The 15,116-nt window shown below is 44.2% G+C and overlaps 2 protein-coding genes across 3 annotated transcripts in view; one reads left to right on the top strand and one right to left on the bottom strand.

Moving 5' to 3' along the window:
• COQ2 (coenzyme Q2, polyprenyltransferase) overlaps nucleotides 1-1,863 on the bottom strand; it is a 50,277-nt gene extending 48,414 nt beyond the window's left edge. Inside the window, 2 exon segments of the mRNA XM_085852695.1 lie at nucleotides 1,338-1,682; nucleotides 1,685-1,863. Of these exon segments, the coding sequence (XP_085708821.1) occupies nucleotides 1,338-1,682; nucleotides 1,685-1,799 (460 nt within the window). The 5' untranslated portion in view covers nucleotides 1,800-1,863.
• A 1,804-nt stretch (nucleotides 1,864-3,667) lies between these two features.
• Nucleotides 3,668-15,116, top strand: part of LOC147014602 (cyclin-I-like) — a 36,073-nt gene continuing 24,624 nt past the window's right edge. The window contains exons 1-2 of one of the 2 annotated variants that reach the window (XM_085852698.1): nucleotides 3,668-4,138; nucleotides 5,742-5,876. In XM_085852698.1, the coding sequence (XP_085708824.1) occupies nucleotides 4,136-4,138; nucleotides 5,742-5,876 (138 nt within the window). In that variant the 5' untranslated portion in view covers nucleotides 3,668-4,135. The remainder of the gene's footprint in view (nucleotides 4,139-5,741; nucleotides 5,877-15,116) is intronic. The other variant, XM_085852696.1, reaches the window with a different exon arrangement.

Below are 15,116 nucleotides of genomic sequence, written 5' to 3' on the forward strand. Positions count from 1 at the left end.
CCCCCTCCCGGAGGGAGGGAGCGGGATATTGCAATCGTCCGGTTTGTTTGTCTGTTTGTTTGTCTGTCTGTCTGTTAGCAACTTTATGGCAAAACGGCTTTAGCAAACACTATCAAATTTAATCCACAGGTGGGCAATGAACCTTGGACGACCCCATTAACTTTTGGGTCCAATTGGATCAAAGGTCAAGGTCAAGGTCACAAAAACATCAAAATCGTTTTTCGCTCATAACTTCGTCAAAAATGATGTGATTTACTTCAAACTAAGCTTATAGTGAACCTTATTCTATTTGTCACTTATAATCCTACCCATTCCTATAGTGAAAATGCATATTTGTGAAGATCGGTAGGGTCCGAAGTTTTGGGGGTCATGGCCATCGGTCAAAATTACAAATTTTCCATTGAAACTAACACATGGTTATGAAAAGACAACTTTACGGGAAAACGGCTGGCTCAAACACTGTCAAATTGTATCCACAGGTGGGTAATGAACCTCGGACAACCCCATTAACTTTTGGTTCCAATTAGGTCAAAGGTCAGGTCACGAAAAGGTCAAAATCTTTTCGCTCATAACTTCGTCAAAAATGGTTTAATTGACTTCAAACTAAGACTAAAATATTCCTTATAATCAACATTCAGGTTAAGGATGTATCAAATTTAAATTTGATCCCCAAAATAACTTTATGCCTTAAATGGGCGGGATTTGTTGTGCCTGGCACCACTTGTTTTTTTTGTTGTTGTTCTTACGTTGATCGACGGGAAGGATGTTTCCAATGATGTTGTTGCAGTGTAGTCTTTATGTGTCGTAGTAGTAGTAGTTGTAGTTAGCAGTACAAATCCCACTAAATATCAACCCAGATAAGAAGAGGGGGACTGAGGTTTAAAATAATAATAATAATTGGACTCACCACAATAAATACTTTTTAAATTTGCCCATTTAGGTTATTATTTTCATATTTCAGAAAAAAAAAGAAGAGTTAATAAAATGCATTAGTTTTCAAAAGTTTGGCTGCAGTGTTCGTCAAAAGTAGATTTGATCTATTCCACGAGTACAGTGTAATGATGTGATCACTTGTGACGTCACTCCTTTGAACTAGGTTGGGCGCCATCTACATATTACGTACGCACAATGAAAGGGGTGGGGGTCGTGATCAGGCTGCTATGTAAATGGTACAAAATCAAAACGGGGTGGGAAGGGGGAGAGAGGTATCGATTACCCCTTATTGAACCTATTAATCGATTTAAACTCGTCCAGAATCCCGATTTCCCACATACTAAAGGATTTTTAATTCAGCAAAACGTTTTTACGACAACAGTACACGAACACACGTACAGTACCAACGGGCTTGTCGACCCTCATCAGGTACAAGAAGGGTTTCAGTGACGTGGGAGCGCGGGAAACCAGGCCCGTCACGCTACTGAAAGTCCTCTTCGCCAACAGAGGACTCGGGACGACGGGCCTGACGGAGACCCGTGAAGTAACAGGCAAGACCGATGTCCCACGAGGTGTAATAAGGCCTTGATCGGCCGGCTGGTTGTGCGTTCCGGGTCCTCGAAGGACATCGACAAGACTGATGACACGTCTCGCTTGAAAAGTCTCAATTCGAACCGGACCGTGTAGGAAGCGAGCAGCTGCAGTGACGTTTACGTTGTACATCATCGTGTAACGGCTGGATATTGGGAGACAAGGTTAAGGTTCCTTATAAACCAGGGAATCCAGAATGACTGAACATATATACATATATCCATGTGTAGCGGATGTAATATTCGGTACGTGACGGCGGAACTAAAGTCAATCATTCACATTTGGTTTCATAAATAAGGATGAAAAGTTCGCTCGATCGCAATTCTAATAAATTATAAATATAAATAAATATATATATATATATACAAAGATAAATAATTTAAGACGCGGAACTATTGCTGTGCTTGTTGCAATTACAACACCGAGACTTCCGATTGGTGCATATCTATGACTCTTTAGTATTCTACATTCTGATTGGTTGGAGTGCAAACGGAGCTGAACTGGAAGACGCGGAGGCGCGCGGAAGATTGGGAGGCTTCTTCAGACTCATTATTTATATTCTTTATTCATAATCACAACTTTATGTTCTTCATCCAGTGAATGACGAATTTTGTGAAATTATTATACTCATGATGAGGTGAAAAATTTGTTGAGATACGATTTCGGGATTGAGTTCAGGAAATGTTCGCAGCAATTAGGTTCGTATATTTATTACGTACGCTAATTTGGCGGGCCTTTTTTTATTATTATTTTTTTTAATTAATAGTTTTTTAATTTATTTTTTAACCCTCCCTCCACGCCTGTACGTGACGCCTGTACTCGGATCCACATTCTCCACCCCCCCCCCCTGTCCTCCGCATCTTTCAATCCCGTGACGCTCTTCAAATCTCTTCCACAACCTCCCTCCACCTTCATGTCCGTCGTCCTCTTTATATATTTCCCTGTAATTGGTTCATTCCATGCTTCATTGGTTCTTCATTCTTTTTTTCATCACGTGTCCAAACCACCGAAACTTCGTTTGTCAATCGTTTCTGTAAAACGACTCCAGTTCTCTTGGATATCTCCTTATTCTTCAACCGCTCTCTTTGTGATTCTCTTAGAATCCACCATGATAATTATGTTCGTACCATATTGAACCTGCTGTTGGTGTTTCTCTTCTCTCTCTTTCTCTCTTTCTCTTTCTCTTTCTCTCTTTCTCTCTTTCTCTCTCTCTCTCTTTCTCTCTCTCTTTCTCTCTCTCTTTCTCTTTCTCTCTCTCTTTCTCTCTCTCTTTCTCTCTCTCTTTCTCTTTCTCTTTCTCTCTCTCTCTTTCTCTCTCTCTTTCTCTTTCTCTTTCTCTCTCTTTCCCCCCCTGGTGTTGGTGTTCCCCAGGTTGGACTTAGGAAGTTTGCTGTTCGTTGGATACAAAAAAGACAATAACCACATCGTTCCCTCGCTCATCCTTTTGTTTTTTTTTTAATCATTTCGTGTTTTTGACAAATCTCGTTGGTTATGTCGAATTTCGTTTTAATTTCCCATTTATACGTACAGATCACGTGTTATGATTGTTCGTTGTAATTATAAAATTGCCTTCAATGGTCCATTAAACACTTCAATATCATTACAAGTCCAAGTCCGATATTATATAAATGGTCAAACGGTGACGAAATAATTACCGAACTTCGTCAAGGTCAGCAATATAAAACCGATATAATTATGTATGTATATATATATATATATATATATATATATATATATATATATATATATATATGTATGTATATATATATATATATGTATATATATATATGTATATATATTGCTGTTGGTGTTCCCCAATATGTCCGTGTAGTATTGCCTTTAATAAACAGGTAACAAAATATCGATATGATCGGATTACCGTTATAATTGGGTGTCCCCAAAGGTGTTCTTTAATCGCGCGTCCGATCGCGCAGCCGAAGCGTCCGTTATTCTTCTTTTGTGGTTTTAAAATTCGCGCCTTTTTTCAATTGGTCAAACCCAAAACTCGTTTTGAAACGCCATTTAATTTTTTTTCTTTCACAAACACAGGTTCTACTGAGGAAGTTTGCGATTCTAAAAAGGTGAACAAATTAAAGTATTAATAATATTTCCCCAAAACACGTCAACGCTTTTTGACTCCAGACGTGACGTCATTAAACGTGGACGCGTCGCCGTCGGTGTTCGGAGACGTGCTCTGCTTACGTCAGCGATACAGTCTCACGGAAATAGATGCTTTTGGTGCCACAGGAGGCGGAGTGAAGGTGTGCTTCTCTCAGCCTTGTACGCACGGTACGTTTTACCGGACACTGCCGTGCCGTTTACGAAGCACGTCTCTTGTCCTCGGACCGTGTCCATTGATCGCGGAAGGATTTGACGCTTCGCGGCTCAGCGCGCCGTGGTGGGCGGGGCTTCATGTCCCGCGCACCGTGGTGGGCGGGGCTTCAGGTCCAGGGGCGTGTCCAAGGAGGGGAGGATTCGTTCTTTGTGCCTCCTCGATCCTCAGAACCCCTTGTGCGTGCCCTCATTCTCACCTCATCTTCCTCACCCTCACCTTTCTCAATACCATGAACCGGCAGTGAAGAAGCGTCTGGCTCCTCGTGAGCTCTTGCGGATGGTAAGCGGGTCCGGCCGTACGGGGGGGTATTACTTGTTTTTCTCCATGTTATGTTTATATGGCGTTATCTCGGTTATTTACCAACACTTACCGATCCCTTACAAAGAGATTACCCAACGCACCCTTCGTGGCACAATTCTCCAAAGGATAACGAGATAAACGATCTCGAAAACACATTTTTGTGAGAAAGTGTTACCTTTCCGATTAATCGATTATTTATTGGTGACGGTGTTAATCGATTTATTGGTGATTGTGTTAACCAAATGATGGGTTAAACAAAGGCCGTAATAGTGTGTAATAACCCGATAGGTTAATCGAGGGGACTCCCAGTTTGATCACCACAGGTTCACATGTGTATGTTTGGTTTTGGGATAAGACTCGAGGGGACAATGACGTTTCCATCACAATATAATATCCATCACATTGATTTCCAACATTCCATGAGGTCTCTCAAACTTTTCTTGGGAGTTCAAATGATGTTAACACATCAACGACAACGTCACTATTTCATAATGCGTGGCTCCAGGCAGCTGTGAGCGAATGAATTAATTTAATTCTCATTTTGAGACGGACATCACAAAGAGGTGAATCCTCGACAACCATTGTGTGTCAGGGGATGAAACATTTTCTCTCCATGAACTGCCTTGTTAACTAATTGAATGCTTGGTAGACAAGCACACTGTCCCCTTGGCTGCAGTTTTAACTAATTTAGTCGAGCATGACTTGTGTATAAACACCTGTGATGAGACTGCACCGCTGATAGTATGGTGAGACTGAACCTGTGGTGAGGGTCTGATGAGAGTGAGACCAAACCTCTGATACTCTGCTGAGACTGACCCTCCAGTGAGACTGAACCTCCAGTGAGACTGAACCTCTGGTGAGAGTGAACCTCTTATAGTCTGGTGAGAGTGACCCTCTTATAGTCTGGTGAGAGTGACCCTCTTATAGTCTGGTGAGAGTGACCTTCCCGTGAGACTGAATCTGTGGTGAGAGTCTGATGAGAGTGAGACCAAACCTCTGAACCTCCGGTGAGAGTGAACCTCTTATAGTCTGCTGAGACTGACCCTCCAGTGTGACTGAACCTCCGGTGAGAGTGAACCTCTTATAGTCTGCTGAGACTGACCCTCCAGTGTGACTGAACTTCCAGTGAGAGTGACCTTCCGGTGAGACTGAACCTGTGGTGAGATTCTGATGAGAGTGAGACCAAACCTCTGATACTCTGGTGAGACTGAACCTCTGGTGAGAGTGAACCTCTTATAGTCTGGTGAGACTGACCCTCCAGTGAGACTGAACCTCCGGTGAGAGTGAACCTCTTATAGTCTGGTGAGACTGACCCTCCAGTGAGACTGAACTTCCGGTGAGAGTGAACCTCTTATAGTCTGGTGAGACTGACCCTCCAGTGAGACTGAACCTCTTATAGTCTGGTGAGACTGAACCTCCGGTGAGAGTGAACCTCTTATAGTCTGGTGAGACTGAACCTCCGGTGAGACTGACTCTGGTGAGAATGAACCTCTTTTCGTCTGGTGAGACTGAACCTCTTGTACTCTGTTGAGACTGAACCTGGATAGAGTTGAGATTGTAAATTATTCTCACCATTCCCCAGGCTGTCTTACTTGGGCTCAAAATCAAAATGGAGGAGATTTTGCGAGACTGCAAAGTTTCTGGCCTCCTGCAGGCTGCTCTGGATAAAGAGGCCAAAGCAGGACCCCTGAGACCTCTCAAAGAATCAAACAATCAGGTAGGGATGAGGTCTTCACTGTTGGGCTTTACGACATATTTTACTTAACTCTTCGTCTCGTCAGTGTAAGACACATTATTATTATGTCGACAAATTGAAATTTGTATGTATTACATCATTAATTTTGAAGAGCATTATCGTTGCTTGGTCCAACGGCCAACAAGATGGTGCACTTACCTTTGAGCTGTCTGACTTGGGATGGATACCTGACCTGACTGTAAATGGCCAGATTGGTGTTTCATAGGAAGGATGTTTCATCACAAAGTTACTTTCCCTCAGACAAACTTTAAGCTGAGTGTTCTGTCTGCTAGCATTAGCTGATGGATGTAAAATATCCCTCAGTGTCCTTCATGAAGAGTAGATGAGTTATCTTCGGCATCCTGAACAAATCACAAATTCCTACCAAAATCACCTCCAATTGAACATCAGGCTTGACTGCCTATTCGTGAAAGATTTGGGATATAAACTTTCCTCGACGGACTCTGTAGGAAGGTTGGAATAGTTGGGGGCTGTAGTAGTAGTAGTAGTAGTAGTAGTAGTAGTAGTAGTAGTAGTAGTAGTAGTAGATGATTATCCTGGAATGCATGAAATAAGCTAAACACATGAGGTTATCTATGTTGGATTGCCTGAGAATCTCGATGTATTTTTTTTTTTTTTTTTGCCTTAACACTTTTAGGACCGGTTAATTCTCACCCAAATGTGAGTGTCATGACCCTTTCTGCAAGTACTATAGAAAAAGAAGCATATAATGAAATCTTCAATTATTCCCCTGTGTAAACTGACTTATGGGAGAGGTGATCTGCTATTTGCAACGCATGGCTCTGTAATTTGTGGGTTTTTTGTCATCATTAGCTCTGCCATTCTTGAGTTTCTCAACTCTATTATGGAATCGAGTATTATGTTTAGAAAATACATATCCCACGGTGGTCCGCAGCTCTTTGTAGGCTGCCGTGCTTTGAGCTATTCCAGCTATGGAAATTGCTCAAAACCACAATGTAATTTCTACTTCACACCTGGATTACATTGCTGTGCAGCATGGCTCAAAAGTTCTACAAAATTGCGTTAAATTATACCTAAAATTGCGTGCCACGTAAAATTGCGTGCCAAAGCATGTTCAGCATTTTCCAAAAATTTGAGGCTCGGGTATCTGTCTTGACTTGACTCTTTTTACTCGACTTTGTTTTAAGCCTTCGCATTATCGAAATGGTGACTCTAGAACAGACTCGAAAGCATCGACAAACATTCCACAACGGCTTTAAATCTCATCCAGAGCCAAGGCCCTTCCTGTTGCTGTCGTAAAGAGGCGCATACTTGCCTGACTCATCAATAAATGTGTACTTGAGCAATGACTTCACCTTTGCTGTCATTATTGGTGTGATGTCATGATGCTGCATTAAAGCACAGTATAAATAGCACATCCATGAGCTGGCAGGATAGCTTATAGGTGTGCAAATTCACATTTCAACTGACGAGCCTCGGTTTGAATCTCGACACAGCTATAAACTGTCACCCTGCTGTGTCGCATGCAGGGCATCAATGCCTGCACAATACATTGTGGGGGGTGGGGGCATATCTCCTAAGCTGGGTATCCCACCTGCCAAAAATGGTCGTTGATGGACGTTTTATGATCCCACAATATGTTTTGTTTCGACGAGGGCTAGTAATCTCTAAAACCCGAAACAAATTCCAAATTACTGTGTAAACTTCGGGTAGCAAGTGGTCCATCTGGCCATCCCCATCTCCTTGAGATGCTGATCAACCTGCTGCAACCACGAGGCACGTGGTCAGTCCATTGGCGAACTCCACTCATGAGACTCCCTCGCTGAGAGAATCTGGTGAGCAGGATCAGCGTCAGGAAAATGAGCCACATGTCCATACAGCCGCAGCTGATGCTCGCGGACTATGCAGGTAACAAATCTCATTTGAGACTTTCTCAGCAATCGCTCGTTGGACACAAAGTTTGACCAGCGATTTCCAAGGATTCCCTGAAGAGACCTTGTACCAAAGGAATTAAGTCTCCATCTCAAATCCCTGGTCAGAGTCCAAGTCTCACATCCATAGAGCAAGACTTGGAAGCACCAAGGACCTGAAGACTCGGACTGTCGTCCTCCCGCACAGGTACCGGCAGTACCACACTCCATGATCCAGTGAATCCATGACTCCCCAGGCCCGACCCAGACGTCTGGTGACCTCTGGCTCACACCCAGAAGAGACATGAATATCACTGCCAAGGTAAGTGAATCTCTCCGTGACCTCAACATCCTCATCACAAACAGATACAGACAAGATAGCAGCATCCAAGATGTCATATAAAGCCTGGATCTTAGTTTTGACCCAGGAAACCCGTAATCCCAGCGGCTTTGACTCCTCATTCAGCCCCTCGAGGGCCCTAAAAAAGATATCTCGTCTCTGCAAAGATGACCATCATCTGCGAAATCAAGGTCAGAGATCTTGACATTCCCAAACGATGCACCGCCGTTTGATCTCTCCGACATCCTCCCCAGAATCCAGTCCATACAAGTGCTGAAAAGTGTGGGGGCAAGTACACACCCCTGACAAACTCCAGTAACAACTGGAAATAAGTCAGAGATTGTGTCACCACATCTCACAGCAATCTCAGTACCAGAGTATAGTTCAGACATCAGATCGATCAGTTTTGGTGGCACCCCACGAAGACCAAGAATCTTCCAGAGGGAATCCCGATTCACTGAATCAAACGCTTTACAGAGATCAACATTGGCTGCGAGCAGCCCCTGCCGAAACTCTCATCTGAATTCGGTGAGGACCCAAAGAGCAAGGATACGGTCAATCGTTGACCTCTTTGGTGTAAAGCCTGACTACTCTGGACGCTGGTGCACAAGCAGATGGTGGCGAACCCTATCAAGAATTATCCGAGCAAAGATCTTGCCCGGCACTGAGAGCAGCATCACCCCTCGGTCGTTGTTGCAGTCTTGGTGATCACCCTTCCCTTTCCAGAGAGGGACAACAAGGCCCCTCTTCCAGTCAGTTGGGATGATGCCTGTGTTCCAGGCAGAGCACAGAACTGCATGCGACCACACGAGTGCAGCATTTCCACCAGCCTTGAGAAGTTAAGCATGGATGCCACAGATCCTATGAGCTTTACCCCATCTCAACCGGTTCACCGCAGCCTGTGTTTCCACAAACGATGGTGGACCACAGTTCATCAGCAATTGGGATAGTAACACCCCTGACATCCAACTCAACAGCTGGTGGATCAGCCTGGTACAGCCACTCAAAGTAACCGGCCCAGTGGGCCTTCACTTTGGACTCCTCTGTCAAGAGCCCACCACCCTCCGCTCTAACTGCTGTACACCAAGGGACGAGCTTGGATGAATGCAATGTGTGAATTCCCCTATAAGCAGGACAAGAATCACTTCACCACAGGTGATGCTCTACCCCCTCACAGATTCCTCGCACATAGGCCTCCTTGTCCACCCTCAGTGCACGTACAGTTTTATGCCTCAGCTCCCTGAACAGCTCAGCTCTGCCATTCAGCCTGGCCCTGCGACTCTGGTCAATGGTTTCCAGTGTCCCTTGAGAGACAAGATTCTTCTTCACCCTTGACTTTTGACTTAGAACGGTGAGTTCTAAGACATCTACCAGAAACATCAAGGACAGTCGTCTTCAAAGCACTCCACAACTCTTCAGGATCCCCAAAGCACCCAGACCCCCCAAATGTCCACTCAGCCTGTTCACAAACTCCTTAGCTACCCTCTTATCCTTGAGCTTGCAAACATCCAGCTTAGACTGGGATGGTGCCATTCCCTTGGATTTAAGCTGAAACTTCAGAGTTCCAACAACAAGCCTGTGGTCAGTGTTGAGGAACTGAGTACTCCGGTGGACCCTGCCATTCTGGATCTTCCTCCTGCGGCCATCAATGAGCACATTCTCAATTTCCTTTGCCACACCGCCAGCGTTGGAATACCAATCCCAGCGATTAGCCTGTGGGTGCTGAAACCATGAACCAGCCACCCTAAGTCTATGACTTCTTGCAAAGTTAAGGAACTTCATGCTACTCTGGTTCACAGTTCCAGACACATGGGGAACAACACATGTCTCATTACCATCCCTATCCATTCCAGTCAATGCATTGAAATCCTCCAAGGTTAGAAGAGTATCTCGTCTGGGGCACTGATCAACCACAGACTCGATCATGGCATAGAATGCGTCCTTCATGGTGAGATTCATCGCCTCAGTCAGAGCATATACAGAGACCAGGAAAATGATACCCAAGGAGTGACAAATCCTTTGCCTCTTAAATACGCTCATTGACCGGTGTTACCTCAATTATCATTGGAGTCAGCTTCTTGAACACAGCTACAGCAACTCCTTGGCATGGTAACCATAACCACCCATCTTAATCCCACCAAAATCCGGTCTCCGAACCTCAGAGAGTGCTGCAATATTGATGTCCAAACGCTTGAGCTTAGATGATAACAGAGACACGTGATCATCCCCTCTTAGGAATAGGACATTCCAGGCACCCACCCGAAGGGACCACCTCAGGTTAACCCAAGGAGATCGCCGTCTGGTGGACGACACCTCAGTACCACCCCAACACACACTACCGCAGTCTGACCCGGGAATGTTACGCCGTGGTTTCCCTCCTATCATCAAAGATTGGGGGTCCTGAAGGCTTTACCCCAATCCCGTTATCCGGTGAGCTGCCCTGTGGAGGGCAGCTGCACAGAAGGTACTCCCATGGAGTGGGTTTTCAGATTTTTAAAAATGCTTTTCGTATGTTTTGCAGAATGAAGGGTTTTACGGTGGCTGGAGTGCAAATCCCGCCACCAACCTCCGAATAAAAAGTAACTCAACTGCAGGAGCACGTCCGCAGACACAGTTCGGACAAACAGTCTGAACATCTTACGTTTTGTATCGTACTGATAGGCCGGATCTGCATCCGGACCTCCAAAATTGAATCGGCTTGTTCTTGTCACCTACCCAACTCATTCACCAAGTTTTGTCATAGCCCGTTCCAAACCTTTCGAGATATCGTGCTGCATATCGTTTTTGGCCCTTTCTCTCAATTATGAAGAATCACTTTTACATTAAAAAATATCGTATCTGCATCTTCAGCAAAATTGAGCCAAATTGTCCTTGTCACACACCCAACCTGACCAAGACGTTTTGTCCAAATCAATGCCTAACTTTTTTTTTAGATATCCTGCTCACAGACAGACAAACAAACAAGACAAGAAGGCGTCAAGCGGTAGCCTGACAGGTATGACAAAAATCATTCAAATGACATCACTGTCACCTTGACCTTTGACATACACACACACACACACACACACACACACACACACACGTAGTCAAAAGACATTGACCTCATTTTTGTCCTTTGGAATCCTCTGGGAAAGTTTGACCAAATAGCTGAAAGCGTTCGCGAGTTATCGCACTCCTTGACATACATACATTCGAGACAGACTGACATATGATGAAAATGTTCAGTTTTTACCATAACAAACAGACAGACAGGGGTGAAAACATAACTTTTGTCCACCTTTGGTGGTGAGGGTAATTAACCCAGGAGTTTGTTTCATGTGAACAGCCATCTTCGACTGCAAAAGGCAAGCAACTCTAAAAGCACATCCACAAGTGTGGATTGTTTTGAACTCTGTTATCTGACTGCCCTCACATAGCCTTGGGAAAAAAAATCTGAACACACTCCAAAACTAGACAGCTGTTTATGATCGACACTGTTCCATTATGCAAAACTTTGGCTTTAGCTTTGGGACATTTCAGTGTCAGGGCTGGACTTATGTTACCATGGGATCTCTTCTGTGTGATTGTTAACTTGCTCGAAGATATATTCTTTGACCAATTTTGAGGAACTTCGACACAGGACAAGGCCATTAGGCCAATCAAAGGCACTGCTATTATGACCAAACCTTGGTTGTTTCTCCATGCTTTCTCCTTTGAAACGCTGAGCATCAAGCAAGGAAGCAGCATGTATCATTTTTGAAGTACCGTATTTAGTATGACTTGGCTGGGGTTCAAAGCACCAACCTCCCAGATTCAGAGGGGACTCTACTGAGGCTAGTTAACACACGAGGATGATTGTGATGACTTTCTGTGAGGCCATTATATTCTGCATTTCATCAAAGCTTTATATTTTTGGATGACCTTGATCAAAACACAGAAAGAGAACTGAAGAATTACTTCAGCTTTTCAAGTGTCTGATTCATTGCTCATCCAGATCATCAGTTGGATGTTGTCCTTCATCAAGGTTTCTACCCTTCAATCCCAGAACCTTCCTGCATGGGGGGGTCCAAAACCTTGGTTGCATCTGACGATTGATCAGGCACAGATCCATTCAGAGGGTGAATAGGCAAGACAACAGATTGACGTGCCTTTGAATGGGGTATGGTAGTCGGTGTCAGGTGCACTGGTTTGAGTGTGTCAAGAACCACAATGTTGCTGGGGTTTTTTACGCTCAACATTTTCACATGTATATCAAGAATGGTCCACCACCAAACGGACATCCAGCCAGTGGTCGAAAATGGCTCTAATGAAAGAGGCTAAAGGAGGCTGACACAAATTGTGCACAGAAACAGACAGGCTGCAGTTAGTCAACTGACAGTCCAATACAACATTGGTGCCAGAAGACCCATAAAATAATGCTCAACTCATCGTACCTCGACACAAATTGGGTATGGCAGCTGACGACCGAGCAGAGTTCCACTTCTTTCAGCAAAAAACAAGAAACTGTGGTTGCAGTGGGCTATTGAATGAAAACAGTCACTGGAGGATTGAAAAAACATTGCCTGGTCTGATGAATCCCAGTTCCTGCTGTTTCACGCTGATGGGAGGACTGGGGTATTGACAAGAAAACATGAGTGCATGCATCCATCATGCCATCTGTCAACATTGCAGGCTGGTGGTGGTGGTGTGATGGTGTGGTGTGTGTTTTCATGACAGACATTGGACCCTTGATAAAAGTGGAGCAACGTTTGAATGCCAAAGGATATCTGAACATCATTGCCAATCGGGTGCATCCCTTCATGGCAGCAGTGTATCCATCGATGAATGGATTTCTTCCGCAGGATAATTCCCCATGCCACAAGACTAGGATTGTCCAGGAATGGTTCCACGAACATGACGGTGAATTCAGTTTACTGCAGTGGCCTGCCCAGGCACCAGATCTCAATCCAATTGAGCATTTGTGGGATGAGATGGAATGAGCTATCCACTCCCAGTCAACTTGACACAACTGAGGGAAGCATTGGAGTCAATATGGGCTAACATCCCTATGGAATGCTTTCGACACCTTGTAGAGTCCATTCCCCGCCAAATTGAGGCTGTTATGAGGGCAAAAGAGGGTGCAACTCAATATTAGGAAGGTGTTCCTAATGTTTTGTACACTGAGTGTATGTATATATATATATATATATATATATATATATATATATATATATATATATATATATATATATATATATATATATATATATATATATATATATATATATATATATATATATTGGTTCACGAGTCAGTAAATGACCACTATGTTCGTTATGGGTGTGTGTCTGTCTGTCTGTCTGTCTGTCTCCCGAGCATAGCTCCGTGGGTTTTGATCCAATCCTGATAAAGTTTGGGTGGGAGGTTTATATCATGATCTGGTTGTTTTCCTGAGAATAGGTGGAGCCACGCCCAAAAAACATGTGTTTTTAGGTGGTAGCCGATTTCAAGTTACATCTTCTCCGAGGGGGTTTGTCGAATCTGGCAGGGGTTTCGGTATTTGGTTAGCACAATGGCACCTGCATAGCCCCACGGAGCTCGATTTTTCATTTTCGTCCCAAGATCAAGGTCACAAGGTCACAAACTTAGAAAATTGCGAATTTTGACATAAAAATCATATGACCGCTCAAACTTTGAAAGCTTGGATGACAATATTTTTAATGCATACTCTTGAGGTCATTTCCCACCTAAAGTCTTGAAACCATTTTGCTCTATCTCGAACACCTTGCCCGTGGCGCGCCCTTCAAGTTTGTTTTTACGCTGATTTCATCAAAGTATGGATAATAATCCGAGGAGTGCGAAATGCCACATAGCCTATATGACGTTATATTATTCCTGGAATGTTCCAGAGGAAGTTTTTCATCAAAGGTCATAATCCTTGACCTTTGACCTTTAAAGTTCACAAAGGTCAAATTTTCAAAGTTGTGGGAATCGAACCGGGTTTTCGACCTTGTTCGACTAACTAACTCCAATAAGCTATAGCACGTATCCTGTTTCCTTATTTTAATGTCCACAACATTGTTTTGTGACCTTTAAAGGTTATGCAAAGGTCAAATTTTAAAAGTTGTTGAACGAAACCGGGGTTTCGACATTTTGCAGCTAATAACCTATCACTCGTACCACATCATGTTGATCATTTTTATAACTTGGTCAAAAATTATCACATTGTCTCATCCTTGAATTCTGAAACAATCTACATCGTCAAATACCGCTCGTGAACCATTGCCGTCTCCAAACTTGTCATCATTTACATTTTTCCCGATTCCCGCCAGTTTGCCCGTGACGTCTCCTCGAAGGTAAAAAAAAAAAAAAAGGCCAACCGTGTACATTGCTCGTGAACCATCGCCGTCTCCAGACTTGTGTTTATATATTGTGACATCCACGGGACTTGAACTGTCCCGCTAATGTAGAATGAGCCGAAACGATGGAGGCGGTTTATCCTTTACAACCCAAAGATGGCGGTTCTAATCGCTCTACCGCAAACGGGACGAGGAAGGTGGCACGAGTCGCTTTTCACTGAGTTAATGATGTTTATTTCTCTAACCAGAAATAATAAGACTCGGCAAGAGGAGGGATCCGGGGCGATTCGACGGGATGGTGGTGTGGGTTCGGGCATGGGGAAAACACAAACAATTCCAATGGATATACCAATCTCAAACCCTCTAAGGCGCCAGGTACACGCACACACACACACACACACACACACACACACACACACACACACACACACACACACACACACACACACACACACACACACACACACACACACACACACACACACACACACACACACACACACACACAACGTAGCTGGTCCTGGTGGTCAGGCTGGCCCGTGGTGTAGACGCAACAGTCCCTGGATTGGCGTCGGACGAGCTGGTGTTGCGCTCGTCAGGGGCAGGAGACACCGTGGTGCTGTCGACCTCCTGGTGTCGGCGCAAGTCTGCTCACAGCCGCCAGGGAGCCAGT

This window comes from Eptatretus burgeri, chromosome 13 (assembly GCF_056783735.1).
Source record: "Eptatretus burgeri isolate ZD-2024b chromosome 13, Ebu_testis_v1, whole genome shotgun sequence".
In the NCBI taxonomy this organism is placed as follows: domain Eukaryota; kingdom Metazoa; phylum Chordata; class Myxini; order Myxiniformes; family Myxinidae; genus Eptatretus; species Eptatretus burgeri.